The 12638-nt window shown below is 42.4% G+C and overlaps 1 protein-coding gene across 5 annotated transcripts in view; it reads right to left on the bottom strand.

Moving 5' to 3' along the window:
* Positions 1–12261, bottom strand: part of LOC139762294 (coiled-coil domain-containing protein 102A-like) — a 153845-nt gene extending 141584 nt beyond the window's left edge. For 2 of the 5 annotated variants that reach the window (XR_011715685.1, XM_071686882.1), the window contains exons 1-2: positions 11869–11960; positions 5582–5722 (exon numbers count right to left, since the gene is read on the bottom strand). Coding sequence is in view for 4 of the 5 variants with exons in the window: in XM_071686882.1 (XP_071542983.1) it covers positions 5582–5722; positions 11869–11871 (144 nt within the window). In the remaining variant the exon portion in view is untranslated. The other 3 variants (XM_071686883.1, XM_071686884.1, XM_071686885.1) reach the window with 3 other exon arrangements.
* Between the last annotated feature and the right edge of the window lie 377 nt (positions 12262–12638).

Raw genomic sequence — 12638 nt, forward strand, 5'->3', positions numbered from 1 at the left:
GAGATGCTCTGTGGAAGGTATTAAGAATATATGGTGTGGGAGGCAAGTTGTTAGAAGCAGTGAAAAGTTTTTATCGAGGATGTAAGGCATGTGTACGTGTAGGAAGAGAGGAAAGTGATTGGTTCTCAGTGAATGTAGGTTTGCAGCAGGGGTGTGTGATGTCTCCATGGTTGTTTAATTTGTTTATGGATGGGGTTGTTAGGGAGGTGAATGCAAGAGTTTTGGAAAGAGGAGCAAGGATGAAGTCTGTTGGGGATGAGAGAGCTTGGGAAGTGAGGCAGTTGTTGTTCGCTGATGATACAGCGCTGGTGGCTGATTCATGTGAGAAACTGCAGAAGCTGGTGACTGAGTTTGGTAAAGTGTGTGAAAGAAGAAAGTTAAGAGTAAATGTGAATAAGAGCAAGGTTATTAGGTACAGTAGGGTTGAGGGTCAAGTCAATTGGGAGGTGAGTTTGAATGGAGAAAAACTGGAGGAAGTGAAGTGTTTTAGATATCTGGGAGTGGATCTGGCAGCGGATGGAAACATGGAAGCGGAAGTGGATCATAGGGTGGGGGAGGGGACGAAAATTCTGGGAGCCTTGAAGAATGTGTGGAAGTCGAGAACATTATCTCGGAAAGCAAAAATGGGTATGTTTGAAGGAATAGTGGTTCCAACAATGTTGTATGATTGCGAGGCGTGGACTATGGATAGAGTTGTGCGCAGGAGGATGGATGTGCTGGAAATGAGATGTTTGAGGACAATGTGTGGTGTGAGGTGGTTTGATCGAGTAAGTAACGTAAGGGTAAGAGAGATGTGTGGAAATAAAAAGAGCGTGGTTGAGAGAGCAGAAGAGGGTGTTTTGAAATGGTTTGGTCACATGGAGAGAATGAGTGAGGAAAGATTGACCAAGAGGATATATGTGTCGGAGGTGGAGGGAACGAGGAGAAGAGGGAGACCAAATTGGAGGTGGAAAGATGGAGTGAAAAAGATTTTGTGTGATCGAGGCCTGAACATGCAGGAGGGTGAAAGGAGGGCAAGGAATAGAGTGAATTGGAGCGATGTGGTATACCGGGGTTGACGTGCTGTCAGTGGATTGAATCAAGGCATGTGAAGCGTCTGGGGTAAACCATGGAAAGCTGTGTAGGTATGTATATTTGCGTGTGTGGACGTATGTATATACATGTGTATGGGGGTGGGTTGGGCCATTTCTTTCGTCTGTTTCCTTGTGCTACCTCGCAAACGCGGGAGACAGCGACAAAGCAAAAAAAAAAAAAAAAAAAAATTGTGACTGAATGGAATAAAACTATTTATGATGCTGTGTGAATTTTTTACAGCAAACAAAAGTTTAAAAATTTGACTGATATTAAAGAAAGTTCAAGGGATGGGACCCCACAAGTGTAAAACTCTAACTGTACAATTGAGCAGCCAATTGCAAATAGTTAATTACATAGGAATCCAATACAGGGTAAATTTAGGCAACAAATTACCCAGCCAGCACATGAAAGCTCTTTTTCTTTATTTCTGTACTTGATTGATGTTTCCCGTGTTAGCAAGGTCATGCCATGAACGGAAATCGGCTCATTAATGCACCAAATCCACAACCAGGCCCTACAGACCTTTCCATGGTTTACCCTAGACACTTCAAATACCTGGTTCAGTCCACTAACAGCATGTTGACCCCTGTACACCACATGGTTCCAATTCACTCTATCCCGTACATATCTTCAACCCTCCTGCATGTTCAGGCCCTAATCGCAGAAAATCTTTTCACTCCATCATTCCATCTCTAATTTGGTCTCCACACTCTTCTTATTCCTTCCACGTCTGACACATATATTCTCTTTCCCAACCATTCTTCATTCATTCTGTCTATACATCCAAACCATTTCATTACACCTCCTTCAGCTTTCTCAACAATACATTTTTATCACCACACCTCACCCTTACACTTGTATTACTTCCTCAGTCAATCACCACCAATACTGTCCTCAAACATTCCATTTCCCACACATCCACCCTCCTCTATACCCCATGCCTCATTTCCATATAATATTTTTTTGACTATTATACCTTCAATCATTTCCATTTTTGCCCTCCCAGACAAAGATCTCTCTTGCCACATATTCTTCAGCACTCCCAGAACCTATGCCCCTCACCCACCCTATGACTCACTTCCATGGTTCCATTCACTGCCATGTCCACTCCAAGGCATTTAAAACACTTCACTTCCACCACTTATTCCCTCTTCACTCTCACACCCCAACTAACCTGTCCCTCAACCCTATTGAACCTAATAACTTTCCTTTTATCCACATTTACTCTTAATTTCGTCCTTTCCATACTCTTCCAAACTTAGTCACAAACTTCTGCAGTTTCTCACTCGAAGAATCTACTATCAATGCAGTAACATCAGCAAACAACAACTGACTCACTTCCTAGGCCCTCTCATTTCCTACAGACTGCATACTTGCCCATTTATCCAAGAATCTTGCATTTATCTCCCTCACCATCCCATCCATAAACAAATTAAACAATCATGGTGATGTCACACACTCCTGAAAGGTATACGAAAGAAAAGAATGAATATATCAAGTTTGGGAAGGAAAAGTAGTGAAAATCCAGAAAGAATATTGTGGACATGACCTAGGATAGTCCAAAACCCAAAACATTTCCATAAAATCATTATAAGTAAATTGCTGGTTGCAGAGCAGCTAATCACACTACAGGATTCACAGGGAAGAGCTGTTAAAGCAGCTCATAAGGTTAGGAATTCAGAGGGAAAAGTTGTAAAAGCCAGCAAGAAAATATATGAAGAACTAAATGACAAGTTCACCAGTGTATCCATAGAGGAGGACACAATAGGCCCATCACCAAGACAGGATAGAGAAGCACTTAAGTACTGAAAGGTTAGAAAGACATACACAACTACTAAATTGCATTGACCAACATAGGCACATGGGACTGCTCAATATAAGTCCTACAAGAGAATGCAGAAAAACTTTGCAGGTCACTTGAAATGTTAAAAAGAAAACAAAACGGGAAGAGACTTTATTTCTGAAGGTGTAGATGGAAGCACATGTCATGCCTATCTTTAAGATAGATCAAGAAACTGTTATGAATTACTGGTGTGTGCAGTCTGTAAAACAGAGTACTGGTGCAGTCTGTAAAAGAGAGTACTGGATAAGATAATATGAAAGCAAATAGCTGAGTATTCAAACAGGAGAGACCATCAAAGTGAAAAAAAACAAAGTTCATGGAAGAAAGGTTGTACACAGAAAATGAGCTCCATTCTAGACAAGAGATGGATGGGTGGATTCCGTATTCATGTACCGTCAGATCTGACATAGTATTACAAAGAAGACTGATATTGAAGATGAATTTTCAGATAAAAATTAGGAGATGAGGATCAGATGGACAGAAAAATATCATAGTGGAAAGGAACACAGTATATATGTCAGCGGAGTCCTTCTCAAAATGGGTGTGAGTTACCAGTGGTGTGCTGTTGAGCTGCTTTTTGTAAATGACTTGTCAGAAGAGTAAAGAAAAAGTAAAGAATGAAGGGGGTTGCATCAACCTACAAAAGGACTTGGACAAGATCCAAACCTGACCTGAAATATGGTTGGTGAAAAAGGGCCTTGATGGGAATGTGGTCTACCCAAAAATAAACCATAGAAATCTGTGTGAAAGCAACCTGGGGGCTGATTGCACTACACCTATTGTCAGAATGCTATTTTGGTAAATCGTAGAGGATACACACTGTCACCAAGCAAACATTAGAACTGCATTTAAGATTATGGACAAGGAAATGCTCAGTAAGCTATTCACAATGAATTTAAAACCTAAACTGTCATATGCTTCTCAAATTTTGTCATTGCATTTAAAAAGTGATGAAAGGAGCAACCAACATAGTTCTTGAAATAAAAGAGCTAAATTACATTAAGAGGTTGGAAGCCATAAACTCCTCCAGTGGTATGGAGAAAAGCAGGCAAAAACTTGATCATATCCTTCAAGTACTACACTAGTTACATATGTCGACAGCAAACAATGCTGTGAGTCACAATGATATGGTGACCACGAAATCTAACATGAAATCAAGAAAGAAATATGTTAGAGAGGATGTAAAGAAGTACTTTTATAGTACCAGTCTTGGACGAAAGGAATGAGCTGTGGGATGAAATTGTGAATGCTGCTAGTATAAGGTAAGAAAGTTTAAAAGGGTTAAGTGATGGGGCCCTCGGTGCACAGGCCTCTCTCTCAATTGTGTACAAATTGGTAGATATGTTATTGCACTAGAGTAATGGGTAGTTGTGTTGTTGCATTTGGAGTAATGGGTAGTTATGTTGTTGCATCTGGAGTAATGGGTAGTTATGTTGTTGCACTGGAGTAATGGAAGTAATAAAAAACAATAGCCTACTGATACTTCTTGCAGGTCTGATAAGGTGATGCTTGCTTTGACACCTTGTAGCAGCTTTAAAATGGATATTTGGTTTTGGGTGCTATGCATGTGTATTGTATTGTAGAGGGATGGAGTTCTACACTTGTAGGATCCCATCTCTTGAACATTATCTACTATCATACATCCTCAGTCATTCTATTCCATTCACCCACCACCCTTAAGCTATAAAAGTAATCATTTATTTCTTTTAAAAATTTTCTTACTTAATTTCATGTTATGTCCTCTGGCTGCTCCATCCCTACATCTCTTAAAGGACTGTTCACTGTCAATGTCATCAATCTGTTTAAAAAACTTCAAGGCTGTTATTAGGTCACCCCTCACTCTTCCCACTTCTAAGATGGGCAAACTTATTGCCTTTAACCTTTCCCTGTAACTTAGCTTTCTTAATACCAGTTCCTTCTTTGTTATTCTCTTCTGGACCTTCTCTATTAGCTCTTTGTGCTTTTCCAAGTGGGGTGATCAAACTTGAGAAGAATACTCTAGTCTTGGCCTTATGCAGGATATGAACAGCTTGCTACAATTGTTCCTTATCCATTTATGTAAAAGCTATTCTGATATTTGCCAGCAGACAGTTTGTCTCTTTTACTGTTCTCCTAATATGGGACTCTAATATCAGGTTGGGTTCAATGTCAACTCCTAAGTCTATCTCCAACACAGATTCCTGAAGCTTATTTCCTATTAAATAAAAGTCATACTGAAAGCTTTCTTTCACAGTCCCATCCTCATTACCTTACATCTGCTTTGGTTGAATTTCATCAACCACATATCAGACCAACTTTGGAGTCTGTTCAGGTCCCCATAAAAGCTAAAGCAATCCTCTTCTCTTTTCACATCTTTCATGAATTTTGCATCATCTGCAAACATATTCAGGTGTGTGTTTGTGTGTGTATACAAACACATGGGAGGAAAGACATGATACACATATACAAAACACTGGGTAACAAATGTAAATCTTTCTCACTGTAACGTGCTAACAGTAATCACACATCTTACCAGACACAGGAAAATGTATGATTTTCCTTTGCACCATAACCAAGTGAGAAAGTTGAAATATCTTATGCTATTCTTTCATGATTAAAAATAAGCAATACGATTTTCTTGAGTAAGACACCAACAGAAACTGAGGATACAGAAAGATCACAAACCTGCTTATCATGCCAGTGATATGGAAGTGGCACAGGATCATGTGAGTGAGGGGGAGTGGGATGTGGATGAGCCCCCGGAAGAGGGGCTTGGGCCCCACGACGTGTTGAGCTGCCACCAGACTGTGCCATCGTCACAACCTTCTGAAAATGGCCCAAAGCAGATGTGAATGCAGTCATTCTTCACAAAAACAAACAGATGACTCCCTATTTTTGCTGAAAATTAAAAACCATTGAAATTGATAAATGAAGATGTTCAAAGTTCATTTCCTGTCATCCCATAAGAAACGCACACATAGACATTGCTGAGCTCCGCTTACAAGAGGTTACACTTATTACTCCAAAGGAGTATACATTCCTTTATTACCAGAAAGAGTGCAGCCATGGGCTGCAGGAGCTTTAAGAAGGGTCCTGGGTAACACCAGAACTCTTTCATAGAGACTGGTCCTGGGGTAATTATTTCTTTTTTTTTTCTGCTTTGTCGCTGTCTCCCGCGTTTGCAAAGTAGCGCAAGGAAACAGATGAAAGAAATGGCCCAACCCACCCCCATACACATGCATATACACACGCCCACACACGCAAATATACACACCTACACAGCTTTCCATGGTTTACTCCAGACGCTTCACATGCCCTGATTCAATCCACTGACAGCACGTCAACCCCGGTATACCACATCGATCCAATTCACTCTATTCCTTGCCCTCCTTTCACCCTCCAGCATGTTCAGGCCCCGATCACACAAAATCTTTTTCACTCCATCTTTCCACCTCCAATTTGGTCTCCCACTTCTCCTCGTTCCCTCCACCTCCAACACATATATCCTCTTGGTCAATCTTTCCTCACTCATTCTCTCCATGTGCCCAAACCATTTCAAAACACCCTCTTCTGCTCTCTCAACCACGCTCTTTTTATTTCCACACATCTCTCTTACCCTTACGTTACTTACTCGATCAAACCACCTCACACCACACATTGTTCTCAAACATCTCATTTCCAGCACATCCATCCTCCTGCGCACAACTCTATCCACAGCCCACGCCTGGCAACCATACAACATTGTTGGAACCACTATTCCTTCAAACATACCCAATTTTGCTTTCCGAGATAATGTTCTCGACTTCCACACATTCTTCAAGGCTCCCAGGATTTTTGCCCCCTCCCCCACCCTATGATCCACTTCCGCTTCCATAGTTCCATCCGCTGCCAGATCTGAACAAATAAATCAATAAGTAACATACATACACAAACACAAATGGGCCTCTGTGGTGTAGTGGTTAATGTTGTTGACCATAAGTCAGCATGAGCCAGCCCAGGGTTGGACCTATTTGGGTTTGAATCTTGGGAGTGGCAGCCATCTTAGACCTAACCCAAGTGGTCATCCTCCTCTTGAGGCTAGATGATAAATGGGTACCTACCTAAAGGTGGGCTGTGTGTGTGTGTGTGTGTGTGTGTGTGTGTGTGTGTGTGTGTGTGTGTGCAAACATACATAGAAATAAAGACATGCTCCTTATACACAGGGTTAAGAGACAAGTGTAAAACTCTCTCAGTAAACACATACAGTAATCAAAAATCAAGTGTTTGTTTCTTCAAAAAATGTAAAGAAAGAACAGCAAGAGTAAGCTAGTTAAAGTTGATAAGTGCTCAAATGCAATTTCCCCCTATACCTCTAAGAATCATTAGTTTCCCTATCCAACTGTAAAACACCAATTCAACCATTAACATTGAAAATATGCTGGGCATGAACATATCCTCCACTTTATCATGGAAAACGCACATCCTGAATATCACAATGTATGCTTCGAAAATGCTGGGTTTGTTGTATAAGTGCCATAATCATCTTATGATCAGTTACTTCATATGTAGAGGGGTTTTAGGTGCCCAAGTAAGGAGTACTACTCACACATCTGTGGTGGCTCATCCCCCATATCTCTTTTATCCAGAGTGGAACTAAAAGTCTTCCATCACATCAATTCTTCTAGCATCTCCTCTCTGCAACCATCCCTTTTCATATACTACAATGTTACTGCTCTCTCTGCTCTACTGGTATTACTTTGGCCACTGCTCTCACGAGCTGTCTGCATGTGTTCCCAACTCCATGGACTCTAGGCACGTATTTGGCTGGTGTTTCTTACAGTTTCTGGCCCAAGACTGGCCACTCAAGCATTACCTGCTATGATACCTCCTCCTCCTCTCAAACATGTAAGCTGTGGAATTCTCTTTCTTCTTTCGTCCCTCCCTCTTCCTTTGATCTTTCTACCTTTAAGAGTCAGGTATACAAACATCTGTGGAGCCCTGATTAATTTCTACATTCTTTTTCTCATACTTTTTTCCTTCATCCTAGATAGCCTTTGACTAAGGCATGTTTTGCCCATACCATGTCAGTCAGTGTGAAAAAATAGTGGATGAACGGACTAAACTGTGTGATGAAATTATGAATACAAACATCATACAAAATTTTCAAAGTTGTAAAGTCATGTGATTCTAAAGTACTGGACCACTCTTATCTGTCCTCTTTAAAATAACATTTGTCTGTCCTATCCTGGTCCACACTTGCCTATCCTATCCAGGACCACAAGTACTTATTCCCTCTGGACCCCTCTTGTCTATCTACTCCTAGATCACACTTGCCTATCCCCTTCTGGATCATTCTTGTCTATCCTCTCCAAGATCACACTTGCCCATCCCTTCCTGCACTACACTCATCTATCCTGGATCACACTTGTCCATCTCATCCTGAACCACACTTGTCTAGCCTGGATCATACTTGCCTACCCCTTCAAAGCCCATTTTTTTTTTTTTTTTTTTTTTTGTCTATCCTCTGCTGAACCACACTTAACAATCCCCTTCAGGACCACTCTTGCCTATTCTCTCCTAGACAACACGTGCATCCTTTCCTGGACTACCCCTACCTATCTCCTCCAGTGCCACACTTGTTCATCATTTGGACCATACTTGTTCATCCTCTCATGGGCCACACTGGTCCATCCTCTTATGCGCCACACTGGTCCATCCTCTTATGGGCCACACTGGTCCATCCTCTAATGGGCCACACTGGGCCATCTTCTTATGTGCCACACTGGTCCATCCTCTTATGGGTCACACTGGTCCATCCTCTTATGGGATACACTGGTCCATCCTCTTATGGTCCACACTGGTCCATCCTATAATGGGCCACACTGGCCCATCCTATTATGGGCCACATTGGTCCATCCTCTAATGGGCCACACTGGTCCATCCTATATTGGGCCACACTGGTCCATCCTATATTGGGCCACACTGGTCCATCCTATATTGGGCCACACTGGTCCATTCTCTAGTGGGTCACAATGGTCCATTCTCTAATGGGCCACAATGGTCCATCCTCTTATGGGCCACACTGGTCCATCCTGTAAAGGGCCACACTGGTCCATCCTGTAAAGGGCCACACTGGTCCATTTTCTTCAGGATCACAACTGCCTATCCTTTCATAAACCACAGTTACCATCTTTTTCTGAACCAAACTGTCCATTATCTCCTGGGCAATACTTGTCCATTATCTCCTGGGCAATGCTTGTTCATTATCTCCTGGGCGATACTTTTTCATTATCTCCTGGGCCATACTTGTCCATTATCTCCTGGGCCATACTTGTCCATTATCTCCTGGGTCACACTTGTCCATTATCTCCTGGGTCACACTTGTCCATTATCTCCTGGGTCACACTTGTCCATTATCTCCTGGGTCACACTTGTCCATAATCTCCTGGGTCACACTTGTCCATTATCTCCAGGGTCATACTTATCTATTGTCTCCTGGGTCACACTTGTCCATTATCTCCTGGGTCACACTAGTCCATTATCTCCTGGGTCACACTTGTCCATTATCTCCTGGGTCACACTTGTCCATTATCTCCAGGGTCATACTTGTCCATTATCTCCTGGGTCATACTTATCTATTATCTCGTGGGTTAAATTTGTCCATCCTGTCATGCCATTTGCTTTTCTATGTTAGTTCTTGACAAAATCAAATGTGGTTTACTATGTAATTATTGCTGTATCTTATCATCTCAAACAGTGACAGGATGAATATATAGGAGACCATTTAAACATGACTCATTAAACGTTATATTTCCCTCTCATATGAATGATTCATTAAAGGGAATCTATTCATAAAACACTTAACACTATTTCCTGTTCATTCAGTCATTGTATCAACTCGCCGCAAAAAGAAAAAAAAATTCATACCCAAAAAGAAAAACTTGTTTCTATTTGTGAAGCAGTGGTATAAATGGGGAGGTCAAGCGACATAATGGGGAGGCCAAGCGACATAATGGGGAGGTCAAGCGACATAATGGGGAGGTCAAGCGACATAATGGGGAGGTCAAGTGACATAATAGGGAGGTCAAGAAAGGTTAATATAATCCTTCACTTTGGTCTCCCAGCCATGACACACACACACTCAACTTCCCATAATAAAGGAGAAAGATGAACATTTGGTGAGGTTGACTGGTGATGTTGACACTGGACCAAGTTACTTACAAACATGACTGACTGAGGTGCTCCCCCACAACAACACTTGAGGAGTTTCCCCCACAACAACAACAACACTTGAACTACATCAACCACCATTACTCGTGCGGGACGAGGGGCTTCCTATAATAAAGGAGAAAGATGAACATTTGGTGAGGTTGACTGGTGATGTTGACACTGGACCAGGTTACAAACATCTTTGACTGACTGATGTGTTCCCCCACAACAACCACAACAACAACACTTGAACTACATCAACCATCATTACTCGTGCGGGATGAGGGGCTTCCCGTAATAAAGGAGAAAGATGAACATTTGGTGAGGTTGACTGGTGAGGTTGACACTGGACCAGGTTACAAACATCTCTGACTGACTGACTGATGTGTTCCCCACAACACCACCACAACAACAACACTTGAACTACATCAACCACCATTACTCATGTGGGACAAGGGGCTTCCCATAATAAAGGAGAAAGATGAACATTTGATGAGGTTGTCTAGTGATGTTGACACTGGACCAGGTTACAAACATGACTGACTGATGTGTTCCCCCACAACAACAACAACACTGGAGGAGTTTCCTCCCACAACAACAACAACAACACTTGAACTACATCAACCACCATTACTCGTGCAGGACGAGGGGTTCCCTTAATAAAGGAGAAAGATAAACATCTGATGAGGATGACTGGTGAGGTTGACACTGGACCAGGTTACAAACATCACTGACTGATGTGTTCCCCACAACACCACCACAACAATAACACTTGAACTAGATCAACCACCATTACTCGTGCGGGATGAGGGTCTTCCTATAATAAAGGAGAAAGATGAACATTTGGTGAGGTTGACTGGGGTTGACACTGGACCAGGTTACAAACATGACTGACTGATGTGTTCCCCCACAACAACCACAACAACAACACTTGAACTACATCAACCACTATTATACGTGCGGGACGAGGGGCTTCCCTTAATAATGGAGAAAGATGAACATTTGATGAGGTTGACTGGTGAGGTTGACACTGGACCAGGTTACAAACATGACTGACTGACTGATGTGGTACCCCCACAACAACACTTGAGGAGTTTCCCCCACAACAACAACACGAACTACATCAACCACCATTACTCGTACAGGACAGGGGGGCTTCCCTTAATAAAGGAGAAAGATGAACGTTTGGTGAGGTTGTGTGGTGATGTTGACACTGGACCAGGTTCCAAACATGACTGACTGATGTGTTCCCCACAACAACAACAACACATGAACTACATCAACCAACATTACTCGTGCGTGACGAGGGGCTTCCTATAATAAAGGAAAAAGATGAACATTTGATGAGGTTGACTGATTATGTTGACACTAGACCTGGTTACAAACATCTCTGACTGATGTGTTCCCCACAACAACAACAACACTTGAACTACATCAACCACCATTACTCGTGCAGAACGGGGGGCTTCCCTTAATAATGGAGAAAGATGAACATTTGGTGAGGTTGTGTGGTGAGGTTGACACTGGACCAGGTTACAAACATGACTGACTGATGTGTTCCCCACAACAACAACCACAATAACAACACTTGAACTACATCAACCACCATTACTCGTGCGGGACGAGGGGCTTCCTGTAATAAAGGAAAAAGATGAACATTTGATGAGGTTGTCTAGTGAGGTTGACACTGGACCAGGTTACAAACATGACTGACTGATGTGTTCCCCACAACAATATTTGAGGAGTTTCCCCCACAACAACAACACTTAAACTACATCAATCACCATTACTCGTGCGAGACGAGGGGCTTCCTATAATAAAGGAGAAAGATGAGCATTTGATAAGGTTGACTGGTGAGGTTGACACTGGACCAGGTTACAAACATGACTGGCTGACTGATGTGGTACCCCCACAACAACAACAGTTTCCCCCACAACAACCACAACACTTGAACTACATCAACCACCATTACTCGTGCGGGACGAGGAGAGGAGGAGAGGGAGGTGGTAACTACGTAACTACCATCATATATACCACATCACCAGCCCCCAGAGAGTGGCCATTCCATCTAGGAGTGTGTAGAGTGAGAGGAACTTACGAGGTAAGGCGTCCCGACATTACATCTTGGTGGGCAATGTTGACAACAAACCGGCCGCTCTGCCACCTGGCGGCCAACACCAGAACCACCCTGCCAACACCGGCCTCCCTCCTCCTTCCTTCACTAATTTAACTTTATTATCCTTTTAATCTCTCTCTATGTCACCTTTCTCTCTGGGAGGGTGTATAGACATGCAGGATCTTCCCCTTCATGGTCTTGGAGGAGAGTGTCAGGCCCAGATTGAGGCCCAGGAAAAAGACAGTAAATTGTATTGTCTTATTGACTTGGATTACTTGGTTAAAATGGGTCTATTCTGCATTAATTAAAAACCACAAATCATGGGCTACTGGCTTTCATGAATGACTAGTAATACACAAAGGTAAAGGTGTTACATATTATTTACTTGCAAAGCTTCCGCTACCTTGAGTAAAAGAAACACCTTGATCTGACTCCCAC

Source organism: Panulirus ornatus, chromosome 43 (assembly GCF_036320965.1).
Source record: "Panulirus ornatus isolate Po-2019 chromosome 43, ASM3632096v1, whole genome shotgun sequence".
NCBI lineage: Eukaryota > Metazoa > Arthropoda > Malacostraca > Decapoda > Palinuridae > Panulirus > Panulirus ornatus.